This window comes from Citrus sinensis, chromosome 6, assembly GCF_022201045.2.
Source record: "Citrus sinensis cultivar Valencia sweet orange chromosome 6, DVS_A1.0, whole genome shotgun sequence".
Classification (NCBI taxonomy): Eukaryota; Viridiplantae; Streptophyta; class Magnoliopsida; order Sapindales; family Rutaceae; genus Citrus; species Citrus sinensis.
The window spans coordinates 21030808-21050690 of NC_068561.1; the positions used below are offsets into that span (position 1 = coordinate 21030808).

Sequence of the window (19883 nt, forward strand, 5' to 3'; positions counted from 1 at the left end):
TGCAGTTAATTAACAAGTGAAGATGTTATTGGGGTTTTGCCTTCTGCAATTTGCTATTGAAACCAACGGCCAGGTTCAATAGCATTGCTTTTTTCGCGTACATTCTGTACAAAACTTTACTGATACTAAATTTGAAGTGCATCAAGTAATTTTCATTCGACGATCCACAATTTGTGGTACAAGAAAACGATGCTGCTATACTAAAATTAAAAACATCTATGTCACAAAGTATACTAAAAAAATTGAGTGCCAGAGCGTAACGTGGCCCGCTCGAGCCACTCCCACAACTAGTTGGTAGGAGCAGTCAGGCTGTATGGCGGCTATGTATGATATAAAGTAATGTGGGTACCAATTGAGTTCCTTGTCATTTAAGATAGAATCACCATAATACCAATTGTACCAATATTAGCCACTTGGCCACAGAAATTTTGAGCCTCGTGTGCCATATATTTTGTCGGATGAAAAATCCAAATGAAATGGCTCAGAAAAAAAATTCAATCTCTTTGGTAGGTAACAGGCCAACAGCCTCTGCAACTGCAAGTAATACATGAATGCTCATGCTCCATGAAGTCTAAACTCAGATTAAATCCCTGTAAATTAATTGCTCGAATCAAAATTAATTAAACTGAACAGATATCACCGATATCCCCTCAGTTAAATCATTCAATATATTCCTTTTTCCGGTATCAGTAAACGATTATTAAACAAACTGGAAACTCATAATGGTGATTAAAAGATCCTATAACGAGTAAAAATAAAAATAAAAATATCAACACCTGTTTTCTACTCTTAATCCGCCAGAATGAGCTCGTCTTCCTTCTTGAGCCAAAGCAGCTCGAGCAGACATGATGCCGCTGGGAACTAACAAAGCATCAAAAGCTGAACAATCAATCCAATCCTTGAGCATCTCTTCTTGGCCCCATATATCCGGTATCCAGACCCGACCCGCAACGTCTATCCTGTGCCTCTTCAGCCTCTCACGTCCGTTATCCTCCTCCAACTTCTCCTCTTGCACCGGCGAGGGCAGGTCCGCAGGTTTTTCACACAACACCTTTGTAACTTCAACTTCATCAGCTGAAGGCACAGTTTCTAATAACGCAGCTTCCTGTTCCTGATGAGTGACAGACTCGCAGTAAGTTTCTGAACACAACAAGCTCTGCGTCTGCTTATTCGTTTCAATGCTTTGACATTGGTGGAGCTCTAAAGATTGGTTTTTTGGCGGCTGAGTCTTGATCTGGGTACCGCTGGAATGACGAGTTTTGTCGAGTTCTGAAGCAAGTGGAGGAATAAATTCACCGGGCTGCTGCTGCATTATTTTGATGGGTTCTTTTTTCATAAACAATTCAGTGGTGGTCTATTTTGCTGTAAAGGCTTTTGTTGTTTCAATAGCTTTTGGGTTGCTTGAGCCTTATGTGTGGGCATGGGAGGAATAAAGCAAAGACAAGGAAATGAATGGGGTGTTAGTTTACACGTCATTTAAAAGAAAAGGTGTATTTTCTTTGTATGGTTAGTGACAAATGAACGTGTCTTTCTTTCGTTTTTGTGATTATTGCATTCATGCAACGCTGCTTATTGGGTTTCGATATTTGTGTGGTTTAAGAAGGATTTCGAAGGTACGGCTTCGAGTTCGAGTTCTCGTTAACTCAAAACTCTTTTAATTAAATATAATAGTAATTGTAAATGTTTCCTGTAATAGCAGTCTATGAGGGTTATTTGTTTGAATATGTATTTTATAAATTTAATGTAACAATATAAGTCTCAGTTATATATATCTGATTGTAAATATTAGTATAATGTCTGTTGTAATAATAGTTGTAAATATCTGTTGTGATAACCGTTTATAAATATTTATGTAATACAGTAATATGATGTGTAATTATTATTAAAAAAAAAGGTTCAACATATTCGCTGATCGACCTACGTTGGCTGCTACTCTCACTTTGTAACAAAATCAGTTTGAGTCTTTATTTAAGACATATGGATTCAAATTGTATATAAACTTTCGCCTCTCAATTAAGATTTAATTGAGTGGAGTTAATTTCTCTCTTATGAAATATGAGTGAAGAAAATATTTTTTAAACGTTAATGAGAGTAAAAATTTAATAATATTTTATAAGATTTGATGTAAATTAATTGCTTCATTGTAATTTTATTAAAAGAACAAAAAAAAAATTAGGCACATTACAAAAGAATGTTGATAAGTCGGCCTAATGATAGAAAATGGGTTCGAAATTAATTGACACTTTTTATTTTTTTAATAGAAAATTGTGAAATAAAGATATTTTTCAAAAGATTTTCTTAAAAAAAAAAGTGTTTTATCTCAAGGTGACGTGTCAGCCCCTCATCGGTGGGGGTATTTTGCCCTTGGGATTGCATTAATGCCCGGTAGTAGCTTCCTTTGCTGCAGAAAATCAAAATCTTCTTAATGAAGGAAGTGAATGATTGATTATAGGTAGCATAAAATTTCTGGTTTTGTCATTACTCATTACTGCGGTCTTGAGTCGATCTCTCGGCATTTGATGGATGAATTCAAGCTAGTGAATAAAAAAAATAAAGAAAATACCCTGTCGAGATTAATTTTTTCGTTGTATGTGCTGAGAAAAGAGAGATCAATTTATCATTTAATGGTACCCTTCCATGAAATTACTCCCCAAGACAATTGGGAAGGGTTCACGTAGTAATGTTTTCCTTCCAAATGTCAAATATCAGTCACAATCTGTGAGGACGTAGGTATACACTTATTGGAGAATAGCATTTTCCTTTTCTTTTCTTTTCTTTTCTTTTCTTTTTATCCAACACTGCATTAAAGACGAAGAAAATCAAAGTATGATCAATGGGCTGAACATAACATTTAAATTACTGAAAATCATGGATATCAAATAGCAGTTGAAGCAATTGCTTTCTTTTACTCAATTGCGATTGGTGTGGTTGTTAACCGTTGCTATCAATATTGTTTAAATATTCATGAATTTTAAGGGGGGGCGCATTAGTCACAATATATATATATTTGTGAAAAATAATTTGAACAGCTCTAGCATTACTTAGAAATAATTTAATGGGGCACATTGAAGTTTATGGATAAATAATGGGGACAAAGTCAAAACCTTGCAAAATGATAGAACTGTAAATTTTATACAAATCGATACGGTATACGGTATTATTAAATTTATAGATATTTTTAATAAATTTTGTATATAATTATGTCACGTTACTTTGTACTAAATTTGAGACTTTATCACGATTACTATAACTTTAATGGATTAATCAATCAAGACACGATGTCTAGTTTATAGAAAAATTCTTCAACGCTTCTGAAGTACTGTTCATTTTCCATTAAATTTTTTCTCCTGCATGTGCTTCAACTAATCAACACGAACAATGCTCAAGGAGCACCGGCGACTTTCACTTGTCTCTATTATAGTCTACGCTCTATAGGGCACATACACGGTTTTTAGTCTTTTTGAGTGGAGTCAACGGAACAGAGAATACAAAAGTTTCCAAACACAAAAATCAAACGAAGCCATCTCTTCGTTAACCTCATGGTTCTGTTGATGTAATAATAATCATTTTCATTGAAAAACAAAGAAAAAGAAATAATAATAATCATTCTGGAGGTAGAGCTTCACAATGCCAGTGGGAGAGGTGTTTCTGGGCGCATTTCTTCAGGTTTTGTTCGACAGATTGGCGCCTCATAAGCTGCTGTCGCTTTTCCCAAGCGAAGCTGCTGGCATATGTTCAGAGCTGAAGCAGTGGAAGAAGAAGCTGTTGATGATTCAGGCTGTGCTCGACGACGCAGAGGAGAAGCAACTGAAGAATGAAGCTATAAAACTGTGGCTGGATGATCTCCGAGACTTGGCTTATGATGTTGAGGACGCTCTCGATGAATACGCCACTCAAGTTTTAGAGACCAAGCTAATGATGATGTCAAAACAGAAAGTCATCAGCAGTTTTGCTGATTATTTCTCTGCGGCTTTGAGTGGACGGAGTTCGTCTACGATTGAAGACATAAGCAGCCGTTTGGAAGATCTATGTGAGCAGAGACATGAGCTCGGCTTAAAAGCTGTTGATTATTATATTCCTGATCATGAAGCGATTATTTCAACAAGATGGGCGCGGCAGCGACCACCGAGTACGAGTGTCCCGATTGAGCCTGCTGTTTACGGGAGAGAAAACGATATAAGCAAATTACTTGAAATGGTGTCAAGTGTTGGAGTTCCAACTAATGGCAAGTTTAGTGTAATACCTATTGTTGGAATGGCAGGGGTTGGCAAAACAACACTTGCTCGCCAGGTTTACAATGACGACAAAGTGGAAGATTATTTCAGCACTGCAAGAGTATGGGTTTGTGTTTCTTACAGCAGTGCCAGTTTTGCTAGCTTTGATGTTTTGAGGGTATCAAAGGCCATTCTTGAGTCCATCACGTTCTCCCCATGCCATCTTCAGGATTTGAATCCGGTGCAGGTTCAACTGAGGCAAGTAGTAGCTGGTAAAAGATTTTTACTTGTGCTAGATGATGTTTGGAAAATTAACTATGGCTCGTGGGAAGTGTTCAAGTCTCCTTTCATGGCTGCAGCGCCAGGAAGTAAGATAATTGTGACAACACGTAGTAGGGAGGTCGCATCAATTGTAGCTGGACCGACTAATTATTACGATTTACAGCTTTTATCGGATTGTGACTGCTGGTCTGTGTTCGCCAAGCATGCATTTGATCAAGGCAGCGGAGATGTTGGTGCATTTCAAGATTTGCAGTTCATCCGTCAGAAAGTTATTGAAAAGAGCAGAGGATTGCCCCTTGTTGCAAGTAATCTTGGCGGTTTTCTGCACTCTAAGCAGAGCTATGAAGAGTGGGAAGATATTTTGAATGGTAGCATACGGGATTTATCGGATGATGATTTTGACATTCTTCCGGTGTTAAAACTAAGCTATCGCCATCTCCCCTCACATCTGAAGAGATGTTTTGCTTATTGTGCTCTTTTCCCGAAAGGTTATGAATTTGAGGAGAAGGAGCTTGTTCTTTTGTGGATGGCAGAAGGCCTCATTCAGTCGTCAAAAAGTAAACAGTTGGAAGATATAGGCCGTGAGTATATCCGTGATTTGTTGTCAAGATCAATGTTTCAACAACCGAGTAGCGGTCATATAACATTGCATGACCTTGTCAATGATCTTGCTCAATGGGTTTCTGGAGACACAGTTTGTAGATTGGAGGATGAACTTGGGATTGGGATCGACATGCAATCAAGAAGATTTGAAAGGACTCGCCATTTTTCATACACTTGTGGTAAATATGATGGCAAAAGCAAATTTGAAGCCTTTCACAAAGTTAATGATGACTTGATCAGGACGTTCCTCCCCTTGCCACCAATTCATGCTGGCTTTCGTTGCTTCATAACTAGTATGGTTCTTTCTGATTTGTTACCCAAGTGCAAGAAGTTGAGAGTTTTGTCTTTAGCAGGATATCGTATGAGTGAGCTACCGGATTCTATTGGAGGGTTGAGACATTTAAGGTATCTTAATCTTTCCAACACTACCTTGAGGAATTTGCCCGAGTCAACGTGTTCCCTATTCAACTTGGAAGTTCTATTATTGAAAAATTGCTTTCAGTTAAAGAAGTTGCCACCCAACATGGAAAACTTGATCAATCTACGACATCTTGATATTACAGGGGCATATTTGATAAGAAAGATGCCGCTGGGAATGAGAGAACTGACAAGTCTTCGGACACTGTCTAATTTTATTGTGGGCAAAAGTACAGGATCTGATTTGCAAGACCTCAAGAATTTAAAGTTTCTTCGTGGGAGGCTTTGCATTTCAAGATTACACAACGTGACTGCTTTCCAGAACACAAGAGAGGCCATCCTAAGTGACATGAGGAACTTGGAAGTGTTGTCATTAGAGTGGAGGCTCGGATTTGATGAAACGAGAAATGAGGAGGCAGAAAAAAATGTACTCGACATGCTACATCCTCACAGAGACCTGAAAGAGCTGACGATTAAAGGCTACGGAGGTGCAAGATTTTCATCATGGATAGGAGATCCATCATTTTCAAAAATGGTGGTTCTAACTTTGGAAAATTGTGAAAATTGCACATCGTTGCCTTCACTTGGTTTATTGAGTTCGCTCAAAAACCTCACAATCAAAAGGATGAAGAGAATCAAAAGCATAGGCTGTGAATTTTATGGGGAGAGTTGCTTAGAGCCTTTCAAATGCCTGGAGACTCTTTATTTTGAAGATTTGCAGGAATGGGAGCATTGGGATTCTGTAGGAGAATATGAGCCTGTTGAAATATTCCCCAGCCTCCAAGAACTTGTCGTCTCCTCATGCCCAAAACTCTCTGGAAAATTACCAGACCATCTTCCTTCATTGGAGAAACTGGTGATTCATTTTTGTCAGCAGTTGGTGGTCTCGTTCTCAAGCTATCCATTGCTTCAGAATTTGAATATCAGTGGCTGCAAAGGCATGACATGGAGGGATCCAAGTGAAGGCAAGTCACTAAATTCTATAAGACTTTTAGATGTCTCAGTGTTTGACAAATGGTTAAATCAAGATTACCAGAAAGTGGAAAGTCTTGATATTGGCAATTGTGAAGAGCTCATGTATTTATGGCAGAAGCAACCTCAAGGGCTGCAGAGATTCACCTCCCTTAGAAAACTTAATATTGCAAAATGCAATGCTCTGACATCTTTACCTAAGGGAATGAAGCACAACAATGCATGTCTTGAGAGTTTGAAAATTGAAGACTGCCATTCTTTAACATTCATTCTCAAAGGCCAGCTACCTTTATCTCTTAAACTCCTGGAAATTAGAAATTGTCAGAATTTGCGGCTTTTGTTGGATGATAATCAAGAAACTTGCAGTCTCATTTTCTTGCTCATTGACCATTGCCCATCTCTCACATGCTTAGCATCAACAAGCCGGTTACCTGCAACACTTTCGCATCTAGAGATTCGCCATTGCTCAAAGCTTACAAACATGTCGTCAGGAGGCCATTTTCCTGCCAAACTCACAAGTCTAAAGATTGAAGACTGTTCAGAGCTTACAGCCATATCATCAAGTGGTCAGCTTCCTCCAACACTCATCCATATTGAGATTGATGATTGTGCAAAGCTTAAGAGCATAATATCAATTGATGATCAGCTACCTGAGGCGCTTGAAATCCTCCAAATTAAAAGGTGTCCAAAGCTAGAGTCAATAGCGAAGAAATTCCAGAACAACAAGTCTTTGAAAGATATTTTGATCTCAAAATGTGAAAATCTGAAGTCCATTCCTGAAAACCTTAAAACTCTTAACAGTCTTACTGATATTTGTATATTTGATTGTCCGAGTCTCATTTCCTTTCCAGAAGGAGGCCTTCCCTGCTCCACCCTGAAAGTACTTATCCATTGTTGTGAGAAGCTAAATGCCCTGCCTAATCGCATCCGCAGCCTCAACTCTCTTCGAAAATTAAGCATAAGTGAATGTCCAAGCATCATATCCTTTCCTGAAGAAGGTCTTCCCTCGAGCCTAACATCACTTTCAATCAAAGATCCTAATATCTACCAGATGCTTATTGAGTGGGGATTGTACAAACTCACTTCTCTTCTAGAGCTTAAAATCAGTGGATCAGTTGAGGTGACTTTCCCAGGAATGGAAATAATGCTGCCCGCCTCTCTAAATCGACTCACCATCAAAAGTTTCCAACATTTGAAATACTTGTCTTCCAAAGGTTTTCACGGCCTCAAAACTCTAGAATCATTGACAATCAATGGTTGTCCAAATCTCACATTCATTCCATACTTGCCAACCTCCCTTCTGCAGTTATACATAAAAAATTGTCCCCTGCTAGAGAAACAATGCCAAAGAGATAAAGGACAGGAGTGGTCCAAGATAGCCCACATCCCTTGCGTTAAGATTGATGACAAATTCGTATATGATCCACAGGAAGAAGACTTGTACTCTATCGCAGGTTTGTCAATCTGAAACAGTAGACTTTAACCATTGGTTGTAGTTTCACAGAATGATTCATAATCCTTTGTTGGTTTTTATTAATTATTTTTCTGTTTTACATTGACGCAGACACAGAGTCCCTAACTTATTTTCATTTTAAATTATCAGGTAGTTTTTAAGGTGATTGACTTATCCTGCTTATTTATTGAAGTTAAGAGGGTGCTCAGACTATTTACAATCCGATTGAGTTAGGTAATCAACAATATTTCTGCTCTTTCATTTCAGTTGGTTAAGTTAAATATAATATCTGACATCTAAAATATGATTCTAATTATTATTAATTTTCTTTTTCTGATGGAAAAATCACATGCACAGTTTTAAAACTCTCTCTATGATTTGCAAGAAGATCGGCAGCACAATGTGCAAAATATATTTAGATGCAAGGTATTTAAAAATGGCTTCGCTCATGTTATATATTTAGCATAAGTGTATCTCTAAATCTCTCGACTTTGTCTTTCATTTCAGGAAATCTTCTTGCTCCATAAATCTCATGTTATTTATGGGCGTGTTGCTTGAGTGTTCTATTTTGGTTCAAAATTGTCCGATTTCTCATCAGACTTAAAAGTCTTTTATCCTTGCCCTTATGCATATATTATTTTTTGTATAGCAAGAGACAAAGCATGAGTTTCTTTAGTGGAGAGGAGAGGCATTGTATTCCTTATGCAACAGTGATTAAACCATTACTTGTAGTTCGCCAAGAATGATTCAGAATCCTCATTGTTAATTTGAAATCAAAGGAAAAAAGGCGGATAGTGCTCAAATGAGTTTAGAAGATCCATGAACACTAAATAAATATAATAGATTCAACTTCGAATGCTTCCAACACATGGGTTTATCTCCCGTTCAATCTGACTACACTCTGTACAAGCTCTCTTGGGGTTTATTCAAAATATGCTACGAGCACAAGCTTTAGCTTGAAAACTTCTCAAACTTATTGAAACTTTTAGGAGAGAATATAACACACAGAATTTATAGTAGTCAGTGATAAAGAGAATAAGGCAAAATCTACAACCTAGCGGGAAACCCTGAAATTTTGGACAACCAGACTTGCTATCTGAAAGCTAAAAACTACTAACAAGAGTGGTATGTAAAGCTAAGGGATACTGAAGTGAAGCAGAAACTCATGGGTTTGATATACTATGGTGCAACACAATTCAGGCTCTTGGAAAGCGTGATCGCCCTTTCTTCTTCAGGAACTCAGGGATCTCCACTGAACCACCTTCACTGAAAGAGGAAGGTCGCCTGTTTATTCCAAAGGCAGCATCTCCCTGTGCTAGCTGACTTGCCTGCGTTTGACAATAGCCACTCAAGATTAGCAAAAGTGAAAGGGAGAGAGTGAGAGCGGGAGATAGAATGTAGAGTTACCTGAAGAGGCCTTCCTTCACTTTCTTCTTGGCGTTTGAAACCAGTAGCAATCAGAGTAATACTTACCTAAAAAAGAAGAAAATGAAAATTAAAAATATTACCACTTGATTAACATTCAAAATATGAGGGTAATTTAAGAGATCTTTCAAAATGTTGATCCCACAAATAAGACCTGACACCTACAATTTTATCTAACAGCATACATTCAGATAGAAAAAGCCATAGAATGACCTTAATAATTTAGACTTGCTATTTCAATTCCAATCTCATTAGAAAAGGGGAAAACGGCATTACTAATTGTGATGTAAAGATTATCACAGGGAACAGAAAGAAATTATATCAATCGATTTAGAGAGAATGATAAGCATTTGCTTAATGGATTGACTAAAAATATACTTGAAACTAAAGCTCTACTAGAAAAATGCTGCAGTATGAGCATGATACATGATCGAGAGGAACAACTTACTTGACCGCTAAGTGATGGATCTATCACTGCTCCAAATATTAAATTGGCGGTTGGATCCACAAGATCATATATAACCTCTGCTGCCGCATTCACCTGCAAAATTCGCAAATCAAAACTGGATCTTACAACAGTTATACGTCACCATAACTAACCTATGCTGGGTCTAGAAGAGTTGCAAAATTAAAACAAAAAAAAGATATTTAAGGACAAATCAAGGCTGTCGAATACATCTTACATACAAAGAATAGACACGATCAAGGCAGTTTAGACAATATAAGAGCCATTTTTAGCGTCTTCTACACAGTTATTTTGAAATATCATAACGTCTCGGTTGGTATGATAAGTATATTTCAGATTATTGCCCTAGCAGATTAGTTTGAGAAGAAATTTGGATTAAGTACAACTATACTAAAGAATAGTACAAGACAAACATATGAGCAACAGAATTTCTGGGATATCAACATAGAATGTACGCAAACAAGTAGAGTTACATTGAATATGACATGGACGTTAAAGAAATTCCAGTAGCAAATTAGAGCTTAGGGGTTGAATGGCTATCCTGTGGGCACATTATTGTATTCCAAGCAAAAGGTCAGCTTTATGCAGCACAGAATTACAAGCATCTGAAGCTGCATTCAAAAGATGCCAACAAAAGTTTGCAGCATAGAAGAAGATATATATAATGATCAAGTCCATGACAACAATAAACACACAAATAAACAGCCAAAGAGAAAGAGAGAGACCTCAAACAAGGTTAAATCACTTCCACCAGTAATGTTCCACACAATTCCAGTAGCCCTCTCTATACCAATATCCAATAAAGGTGATTGGATGGCATTTAATGCAGCATCTCTTGCTCTTGTCTTCCCTACACAAAAGAAAGCACAACCACAAAAGTTAACTTTAAGCATTATGTTTGTGGACTAGATTTGAAAGTGATGATCAATGCTAGATCAAAGTAACCTAGCAGTTAAGAGGCCGCCTTAGGCAATAAAATGAAATGTGATATCAAAGAACAAAGAAATGTGACACAGTGGTAATCCATCTCAGCAAGATGAAAAATGATGAAGAATTTGTTGCATACCAATTTAAAAATGAATTTAAAGTGCAGATTGCTAGTTTAGCACCTATTTATTCACTGAATGTCAGATCTGGAATGCAAGGAAAACATGCAACAAAATAGTGGATCAGATTTCCATATTAATATCTCAAAACAGGGTTGGTCAGGAGGAAATTAACCCCAGTACTATTCTTGAATTAGTTGTGTCGCCATTCAAAAGTTACCACTCCATATCAGGCCACTAGAGGACCGCCATAGTTCACTCTTCTAATTTTTAGCACAAGAAAAAGTTGCAAAATCCATTGTTGACTTTGGTTAAAGCTTTCAACATTTTTTAAATTTATTTTTATGTTTATTCTGAGAGAGACAGAAAATGGTAAATTTGGTCTTAGAAAAGGATGTTTCAAAATTAAGAATCTAAGACACTACCACAATTCCACATTCATGTGACAAAATAGCTTAAAAATTACCAGTTGCTGTTCCTATTCCCATCAATGAAGAGCCTGCATTTGCCATTATAGCTCGAACATCGGCAAAATCCACATTTACGAGCCCAGGGATCTGTGATTAAGGAAAGACACCAATAATTAGAATTCAAAAGAAATAGTTCCTATGTACTAAAATGTTTAATGAGAAATCAGAGCTACAACACCAAACTACTAGTTCTCAACGATAAGTCTAATAATGTTAGGTACTTCTCTCCCAGAAGTTTTGGGGACCATTCTGTATTGGGATGTCCAAAATTTCTGTTCGAAACAGAAAGTCGTAACTTAATTTCCAGACTTTCCAAACAAAACTTAATTTTATTAGTCTGTTTAATTTCTCGGTCTACCTAACCTGGATAAAGTAAGTCACGCCATTTTAAATATCTTCTAAAAATTGCTGAAAGTCAAATGGATAAAAATTCCTTGGACAAGGATGTTAAAGGTCTTAGCTCATTTCTTTTATTCTTTGAAGGACATAAACATAACAAGAAAGGACATAACCATTTAATTGGAGAGTATCAACTGAATAAAAGATATAGTCAATGATTATCAACAGGTTCAATTGTAAGTACTCTGTCGAGTACTTTGCAAGGATGAAGAGAAGTAATAAAATTCAAGGTTCAACTTTTAAAAGAGAATAAAGCTAATGATGAAAGGGAAAATATATTTTGATATTTCCATAAGAATTTGTTTTAGTGCCTCATACCGTAATTATATCAGAGATACCACGAACACCTTGTCGAAGAATATCATCAGCTAGATTAAATGCCTCTGTTACAGGGGTGGACTGGGAAACTGCAGTCAATAACTTGTCATTTGGAATCACGATCAGTGTATCAACATTGTCTCTCAAAGACGCAATTCCTTCCTGGGCTTGAACTGCCCTTCTTCGTCCCTCAAAAGAAAAAGGGGTTGTAACAATACCAACAGTCAATATACCCATTGACTTCGCAACCCCTGCAATCACAGGAGCCCCGCCAGTGCCAGTTCCTCCACCCATTCCAGCCTGCAAATAGAAACTTAAAAGTCTCAGTCAAAAGAATAAAAGTAACGCTAAAAATGAAAAAGAACCAAGATGTGGGAAAAGAAAATTAATAATAAGGTGAGAAAATTATTGAAGAAATATGTATCTCATTTTCTTATTTTTTACAATAGGATTACATAATACATATATAGATTCTAAACTACATAACGTGCAAGAGTAGGAAAGTAAACAACTAACTGCAGACCAAGAAAGTAGGAAACAAACTCTATCAAAAAACTGAAATTCTATCCCTATCTTTTTTCTTTTCTATCCCTATCTTTTTTCCTTAAAAATAGGATAGAAAACATGTGACTTTTCCACACTCCCCCTCAAGCTGGTTCGAAGATATCAATCATTCCCAGCTTGCTAGTTAGTGACTCAAAGCTTGATTTATGAAGTCCTTTAGTAAGAATATCGGCTAGCTGCTTTGTTGTTGGAACAAAGGTCATGCATATCAAACCACTTTCTATTTTCTCCTTGATAAAATGACGATCCACTTCAACATGTTTAGTTCTGTCATGATGAACAGGGTTATGAGCAATGTTTATTGCTGCCTTGTTGTCACAATACAACTTCATAGGAACATCAATAATAATCTTCAATTCTTCAAGTAGCTTCTTTAACCACAAAAGTTCACAAATACCATGTGCTACTGCTCTAAATTCAGCTTCAGCACTGCTTCTTGCAACCACTGATTGCTTCTTACTCCTCCAAGTTACCAAGTTTCCTCCCACAAATGTGCAATACCCTGAAGTTGACCTTCTATCAATAACAGATCCAGCCCAATCTGCATCAGTATATACTTCAACTTGCAGATTGTTATTTTTCTTGAATAGCAGACCTTTTCCTGGAGTTTTTTTCAGGTACTTGAGAACCTTGTAAACAGCTTCCAAGTGCTCTTTACATGGAGAGTGCATAAATTGACTAATAACACTTACTGCAAAGGCTATGTCTGGCCTAGTATGAGACAAGTATATCAACTTACCAACCAACCTTTGGTAACTTTCTCTATCCACTGATTTTCCTTCAATTGCATATCCCAATTTGTGATAAGGATCAATAGGAGTGTCTCCAGGTTTGCATCCCAACATGCCAGTTTCCTTGAGCAAGTCTAAAGTATATTTCCTTTGAGAAACAAAAATGCCTTTACTGGATCTTGCAATTTCCATGCCCAAAAAGTATCTTAAGGGTCCAAGATCCTTCATCTCAAATTCTCTAGCAAGAACCTTCTTGAGATTTTCCATTTCTATTACATTGCTTCCAGTCAAGATGATATCGTCTACATATACAATGACGATCACAACACTACCATCAGTGAAGTGTTTAAAAAACATTGTATGATCTGCTTGACTCTGTAAATATCCAAAGCTACGAACAGATTTCGTAAATCTGTCAAACCAAGCTCGAGGAGATTGTTTTAAGCCGTAAAGTGATCTCTTCAACTTGCACACTTTTTCAATACCATATTCATTCTCAAAACCTGGTGGTAGATCCATATATACCTCCTCTTCAAGCTCTCCATTAAGGAACGCATTCTTAACATCTAACTGTTGTAGTTGCCATCCTAAGCTTGCTGCAAGAGACAACAAAACCCGAATGGAATTCATCTTTGCCACGGGAGCAAATGTTTCTTGGTAGTCAATGCCGTATGTTTGTGTAAAACCTTTCGCGACGAGCCTAGCTTTGTACCGCTCAAGTGACCCATCTGCTCTGTATTTAACTGTAAAAATCCACTTGCAACCCACTGGTTTTTTTTCTTCTGGTAACTTGACTAGTTCCCAAGTTTTGTTTTTTTCTAGAGCTCTCATCTCTGCATACACAGCATCTCTCCATTCTGGAATAGAAAGAGCATCTTGTACAGATTTTGGAATTGCTATAACAGACAGGTTAGCTGTAAAAGCTCTAAAAAATGGAGATAATCTATGATATGACACATACTTAGAAATTGGATGAAGAGTACAAGACCTAGTTCCTTTCCGTTGTGCAATTGGAACATCTAGATCATTTGTAGTTTCTAAAACAGATTCTGAAATAGGATTAGAATGAACGTTACCTGCAAGTTCCAAGTTGCCTGTGTTTGGATCCGAGTCTTGGCAGTGAGGAGAGGAATGATGATTTGACCTTTTCGAATTCCGTCGTGTGTAGACTTGAAGCTCTGGTTCTGGAACTCTCTCTAATGATTTTTCATTATTCACAATTGATGGCATTGTAGAAGGAACAGGAGGTACACAAGACATAATAGGCATTGGAAGAGATAATTCCCAAAAATGATCTTCCTGAGTATGATCTTCCCCCTGAAGAGAAGTTTTGGGAAAGAAAGACCTATTTTCAAAAAATGTAACATCCATTGTGACGAAGAATTTGTTAGACAATGGATCATAACATTTGTAGCCTTTTTGAGTAGGAGAATAGCCAAGAAATACACATTTTAAAGCCCTAGGATCAAGTTTGCTCCTGTTCTGTTTATGAACGTGAACAAAAGCAATGCACCCAAAAATCTTTGGTGGTAAAGATGTGAAAACCTTAGCATAGGGATAGACTTTTGTGAAAACATTTAATGGAGACTGAAAATTAAAGATTCGGGTAGGCATACGATTTATCAAGTATGATGCTGTGAGAATGGCTTCACCCCAAAACTGTTTTGGCACTCTATTTGTGAACATAAGAGAGCGTGCAACTTCTAATAGGTGTCGATTTTTCCGTTCAGCAACACCATTTTGCTGAGGAGTATCTACACAAGAGGATTGGTGCACAATGCCATTTTCCATGAAATAATGACCAAGGGCAGTAGCAAAATATTCTCTCCCATTATCAGTTCTAAAGACTTGGATTTTTGCTTGAAATTGTGTTTGAATCATGGTATGAAAGGTTTTAAAAACTGTTGCAGTTTCTGATTTTTCTTTAAGCAAGTACACCCAACAAACACGAGTGTGGTCATCAATAAAAGTTATGAACCATTTAGCCCCCGAAATGTTTGTAACACGTGAGGGTCCCCAAATATCACTGTGTATAAGAGAAAAAGGTGCAGATTTTTTATACGGCTGTGAAGGAAAAGATGCACGATGATGTTTGGACAATACACAAATTTCACACTGAAACAAAGAAGGATTTTTATTCTTGAACAGTAAAGGAAACAAATGTTGTAAATAAGAAAAACTAGGATGACCTAATCGGAGATGCCACAACATTATTTCATCTTCAATAGAGAAAGTTACTTCATTATTTGCTGCCTGAGCTTCTCCACACAAACTAACATCCTCCTCGAAGTAGTACAAACCATCTACCTCTCTAGCACTGCCAATCTTCTTCCCCGAACACAGGTCCTGAAATTCACAATAGGAAGGAGAGAATTTAGCAATGCAATGAAGATCCTTGGTAATTTTGCTAACAGATAAAAGATTACAAGACAAATTAGGAACATGAAGAACAGATGTTAACACCAAATTTGTGGAGATAGGAATAGATCCTTTTCCTGCTACGGAAGATAGTGAACCATCAGCAATTTTAATTTTTTGACTACCAGAACATGGAATATATGAAGAAAATAATTTAGAATGGCTGGTCATATGATCGGTTGCTCCTGAATCGATGATCCATGGATCTTGTTTCTCATAAACAACTCCTAGAGCAGTGAAATTATTACCTTTTTGGGCTAAAGAACTAAAGGATGAAGGATTTGGGAGAGATTGTGACTGATTTAGAAACCTGTACAGTTGCTCTAACTGCTCTTTAGTGAAGAGTTGAGATTCGGTTTCTCCAGTATTGGTTGTCGGCTGATTCTCCCCAACAACTTGGAAACCACGACTATGTTTACCAGAGAATTTATTGTTTTTCAGATTTGGAGGTTTTCCATGAAGCTTCCAACATGCATCTCTGGTATGTCTTGGCTTATGGCAATAATCACACCAAACTCTATCCTTCTCATCACTCTTCTTCAGGTTTTTGGTTCCACCAACCAGTGGAGCTTCTGGTGTAACAGAGATCAAGGCTGAGTTCTCTGCTGAAGAACCTCCCATCATCACATTCTTTCTACTTTCCTCTCTTCTTACATAAGAAAACACTTCCCTGGTAGAAGGAAGAGGTTCCTTGCCAAGTACTCGCCCACGGACTTCATCAAGGTCTGAACTCAAACCTGCTAAGAATTCAAATACACGCTCTTTTTCTAACATCTTCTTGTATTTAGCACTATCAACAGCACATTCCCACTCGCCATCATAGTACTGATCTAACTCTTGCCATAAGCCCTTCAAAATATTGTAGTATTTAGTCACTCCTTGACTACCTTGTTTGGTTTCTCGAATTCTGGTTTTTAGATCATAAATCTGGGCAGAATTTCCCAAATCAGAATAGGTCTCAGTGACAGCATCCCACAAATCTTTTGCTGTTGGCAGAAACAAGTAAGTTTGACCTATTTCTTGTTCCATTGAATTCACTAACCATGACATGATCATTGAGTTGTCAGCATCCCAAGTTTGAAACTTTGGGTCGTCTTCAGCTGGTTCTTTAATTGAACCAGTAAGGTAACCAATCTTCCCTTTACCTCTGATAAACATCTTCACAGATTGGGACCACTGAAGAAAATTTTGACCATTCAATTTATGGGTTGTGATCTGAAGTGATGGACTATCATTAGAAACATAACTTGATGGTTGTAGATGCCGTTGCAACTGCTCTGAAGATAACTCAGAAGTTTCTTGCTCGCTATTCTTTGACATTGGTATTCAAATAGAATTGAAAACTAAACCCAAGAATCAAAGAGTGGCTCTGATACCATGAGAAAATTATTGAAGAAATATGTATCTCATTTTCTTATTTTTTACAATAGGATTACATAATACATATATAGATTCTAAACTACATAACGTGCAAGAGTAGGAAAGTAAACAACTAACTGCAGACCAAGAAAGTAGGAAACAAACTCTATCAAAAAACTGAAATTCTATCCCTATCTTTTTTCTTTTCTATCCCTATCTTTTTTCCTTAAAAATAGGATAGAAAACATGTGACTTTTCCACATAAGGGTATATAAAGTTCCCATGCAAAATTAACGTCTCAATGAGGACGTCATACTTACTGTAACAAAGACCATGTCAGCACCAAAAAGTGCCTCTTCTATTGATTCTTTGCTTTCTTTGGCTGCATTCATGCCAATCTCTGGGTTCCCACCAGCACCAAGCCCCCTAGTTAGCTCCTGACCAATTTGTAACCGATTCTCAGGAAAAACAGGTGACATTCTCATGGCTTGAACATCAGTATTGACAATCCAGAACTCCACACCCTTCATTGCACTCTCTATCATCCGATTAACAGCATTGGACCCACCACCACCGACCCCAATAACTTTGATCTTAGCTTCATTGTAACTACTTGGACTAGATGCTTCTTCTATGCTCTCAGTGACACTTCCACTAGAACCATCCTTCCTTGGGTTGCTTATTGTATTGGTCCCCTCTCCTCGCAGCAATGAAACTTCCGGGTGCAGGTTCAGAAATGGGTCTTTGTTGTGATATGAACTGACACTCTGAGAGTTTGCTGAACATCTAAACTGAGTGAAAGTTGACTTTTGACCAGTACCCAAATACCCATTCTTGTTATCAGACATTTTCAAACCATTAACTCTTCCCAGATGATTTTCCATCGATACCCTCCCTCCAAAAACCGTCAGTACCCCCATTGCTCGAGTATCAGAAGGCGTAAAACACGGAGACATGCAAGTCGCCATCTAAACAATCAAATTTCAAATGTACTTTTAGTGATATATGCCAACAAAACGAGATTCCCAAATGGCTTAAATTTCCTGGTTTTCGACAGAAAGCTCTTAATACCTGTCCATCAAAGGCCAGAAAATTGAAACATTAAAACTCAGAAATTGTGCACACAAATGATTGCCTACAAAAACTATAGAATGCACAAATGGAAAAATGCTGAGCCAAAAGAGTTCCCTATTGAATATTCACAATGAATTAAGCGACAATTGAACAAAATGCTGCAAGCAAAAATTAAGACCAACTAAATAACCAAACCCAGTACAGTGAACTACAAATAATCAAGCAATTCTGAACAAAAACAATTGAAACAAAAGCAAGAGCGAGGGAGAAGATGGCAAGACCTGTCAGGGTTGCAGCGTCCGAGTAAATAGAAATAGCGAAGTGGCTCGAAGCATACGAGTGCTGAGCCTAAACAGGTCGAAAAATAGGGGTTTTCCTTTAGGCCAACTTTGTTTTGAGTGAGTGTGTTTTGTATTTTTTGAAAATAGTCAAGAGTGTTTTGTTGATAAAAAGCAATCCACCAAAATCAACAAAAATCTTGTGACTAATAAATAAAGAAGCTAGAAATAATAACATTCAAGTCCCCGTAGGGCATTTCAGTCATTTCAATAGGGTAGGGACCTGACCTATTTGATATAAATGACAGAAAATGTCATATTTGGTAAAAAGAAGAAATCAGGGGGCCGGATTTAATTACCGGATCTGGAGACCAACATAACAGAAAGTTTAATTTAGATTGGAGCTCTTTAAGGCTTACCAAACCCTGTTTATTTTTTATATTATTTTTTTTGGCAGCTATTTACTTTTTATATTTATAACGCTTTCGTTGGTTTGATAATAGATTTTTTATTAAAATTCTCTTAAAGAAATTAATTATACAGTAAACGCACTTATCCATAATATTTTGAATTTTCAAAAAATAAATTGGATCATAAATTAGGATTTAAAAAATATCTGGGTTTACGATTTATAGGTGTAAGGACATTTTAGTTTAATTAAATATGTATTTTTATCCTTTTATGTAATAACTAGAATAGACTACAAAAAGAGAGTTTTATAAACAATACTAAAGGGGTGAGAAAAGTATTTCTCTATATTTGACTGGTTGGCTACTTCTAATAGTCTGGTCCTTATTCTGAACAAGGCTTATTGTTGGGGTTTGGATTGCAGGATTTGTTAACATAAAAAGAGCCCAATAAGAAAGGAGTTCAGCGCAACAAAGCCAGAACAACCATGCGTTGTGCTTAGTGCTCACACTTTGGGAATAATAATTTTGTAATTTTAATAAGCCTTAGAGATTTTTTGCTCACCCATCCATGTAGGATTTCATGGCTTCTCCAATCCAACAACACCAATCATTGGAGGCATGATTGCCGAAATATTCTCTACATGGTTGTCTTCTAGTTTTGTTGGTTATTGATCTATCGGCTCTCTAATCATGTTTATTTATTTTGTTTACGATGTACAATATGACATTTGCATATATTTTGGACTGTAATTTTATTTATAAATATCTTTTTTAGGTGCATAGTATACCGTTTCGAAATTTAAAGAAAGACGAAACTAACTTCATTTCAGAGTGATTAGCAACTTGAATCAACAAAATATTTCATTTTTAACTACATGCATTTTCTTTTTATTTTAGACATTAGCATTGTATTTTATATTTTGTTTTTCTCTTTTTGGTCATTCTCATTTTATGGATGAAAGAGAGTAAAATCCTAATTTGCCA

At 36.9% G+C, this 19883-nt stretch overlaps 3 protein-coding genes across 6 annotated transcripts; 1 reads left to right on the forward strand and 2 right to left on the reverse strand.

Annotated features, from left to right (window-relative positions):
• Positions 1–45: 45 nt before the first annotated feature.
• Positions 46–1485, reverse strand: LOC102625741 (protein BIC1). Its single transcript, XM_006481717.4, has 2 exons — positions 777–1485; positions 46–590 (listed from the first exon to the last, which is right to left on the reverse strand). The coding sequence occupies exons 1-2, from the start codon at positions 1334–1336 to the stop codon at positions 578–580; spliced, it is 573 nt and encodes a 190-aa protein (XP_006481780.1). The 5' UTR covers positions 1337–1485; the 3' UTR covers positions 46–577.
• Positions 1486–3393: 1908 nt separating this feature from the next.
• LOC102626024 (putative disease resistance RPP13-like protein 1) lies at positions 3394–8735 on the forward strand. Its single transcript, XM_006481718.4, has 4 exons — positions 3394–7942; positions 8092–8175; positions 8299–8367; positions 8449–8735. Exons 1-2 carry the CDS (start codon positions 3628–3630, stop codon positions 8100–8102), a joined length of 4326 nt encoding a protein of 1441 aa, XP_006481781.1. The 5' UTR covers positions 3394–3627; the 3' UTR covers positions 8103–8175; positions 8299–8367; positions 8449–8735.
• Positions 8736–8761: 26 nt separating this feature from the next.
• On the reverse strand, positions 8762–18664 carry LOC102626317 (cell division protein FtsZ homolog 2-1, chloroplastic). Of its 4 annotated transcripts, XM_006481720.4 has the most exons (8): positions 18493–18660; positions 17458–18208; positions 12066–12365; positions 11345–11435; positions 10558–10682; positions 9815–9907; positions 9349–9414; positions 8762–9269 (listed from the first exon to the last, which is right to left on the reverse strand). In XM_006481720.4, exons 2-8 carry the CDS (start codon positions 18103–18105, stop codon positions 9138–9140), a joined length of 1455 nt encoding a protein of 484 aa, XP_006481783.1. In that variant the 5' UTR covers positions 18106–18208; positions 18493–18660; the 3' UTR covers positions 8762–9137. The 4 variants fall into 4 exon arrangements, with proteins under 4 accessions (XP_006481783.1, XP_052299568.1, XP_052299567.1 ...); XM_052443608.1 differs by lacking the exons at positions 8762–9269; positions 9349–9414; positions 9815–9907; ... (1 more) ...; positions 11345–11435; positions 12066–12365 and adding exons at positions 12463–14677; positions 15599–15706 and having other exon boundaries at positions 17458–18105; positions 18493–18664; XM_052443607.1 differs by lacking the exons at positions 8762–9269; positions 9349–9414; positions 9815–9907; ... (1 more) ...; positions 11345–11435; positions 12066–12365 and adding exons at positions 12463–14677; positions 15599–15706 and having other exon boundaries at positions 18493–18664.
• Positions 18665–19883: the final 1219 nt, after the last annotated feature.

What these genes read in the sequence shown, in the direction of transcription:
- LOC102625741 (XM_006481717.4), bottom strand. Translation starts at nt 1,336, where the DNA reads ATGAAAAAAGAACCCATCAAAATAATGCAGCAGCAGCCCGGTGAATTT.
- LOC102626024 (XM_006481718.4), top strand. Translation starts at nt 3,628, where the DNA reads ATGCCAGTGGGAGAGGTGTTTCTGGGCGCATTTCTTCAGGTTTTGTTC.
- LOC102626317 (XM_052443608.1), bottom strand. Translation starts at nt 18,105, where the DNA reads ATGGCGACTTGCATGTCTCCGTGTTTTACGCCTTCTGATACTCGAGCA. An exon ending in CTGACATGGTCTTTGTTACA is followed by an intron (nt 15,707 to 17,457) that starts GTAAGTATGACG and finishes TGTGAATTTCAG; the next exon opens with GACCTGTGTTCGGGGAAGAA. An exon ending in CTCAGGCAGCAAATAATGAA is followed by an intron (nt 14,678 to 15,598) that starts GTAACTTTCTCT and finishes ACTTCTCTTCAG; the next exon opens with GGGGAAGATCATACTCAGGA.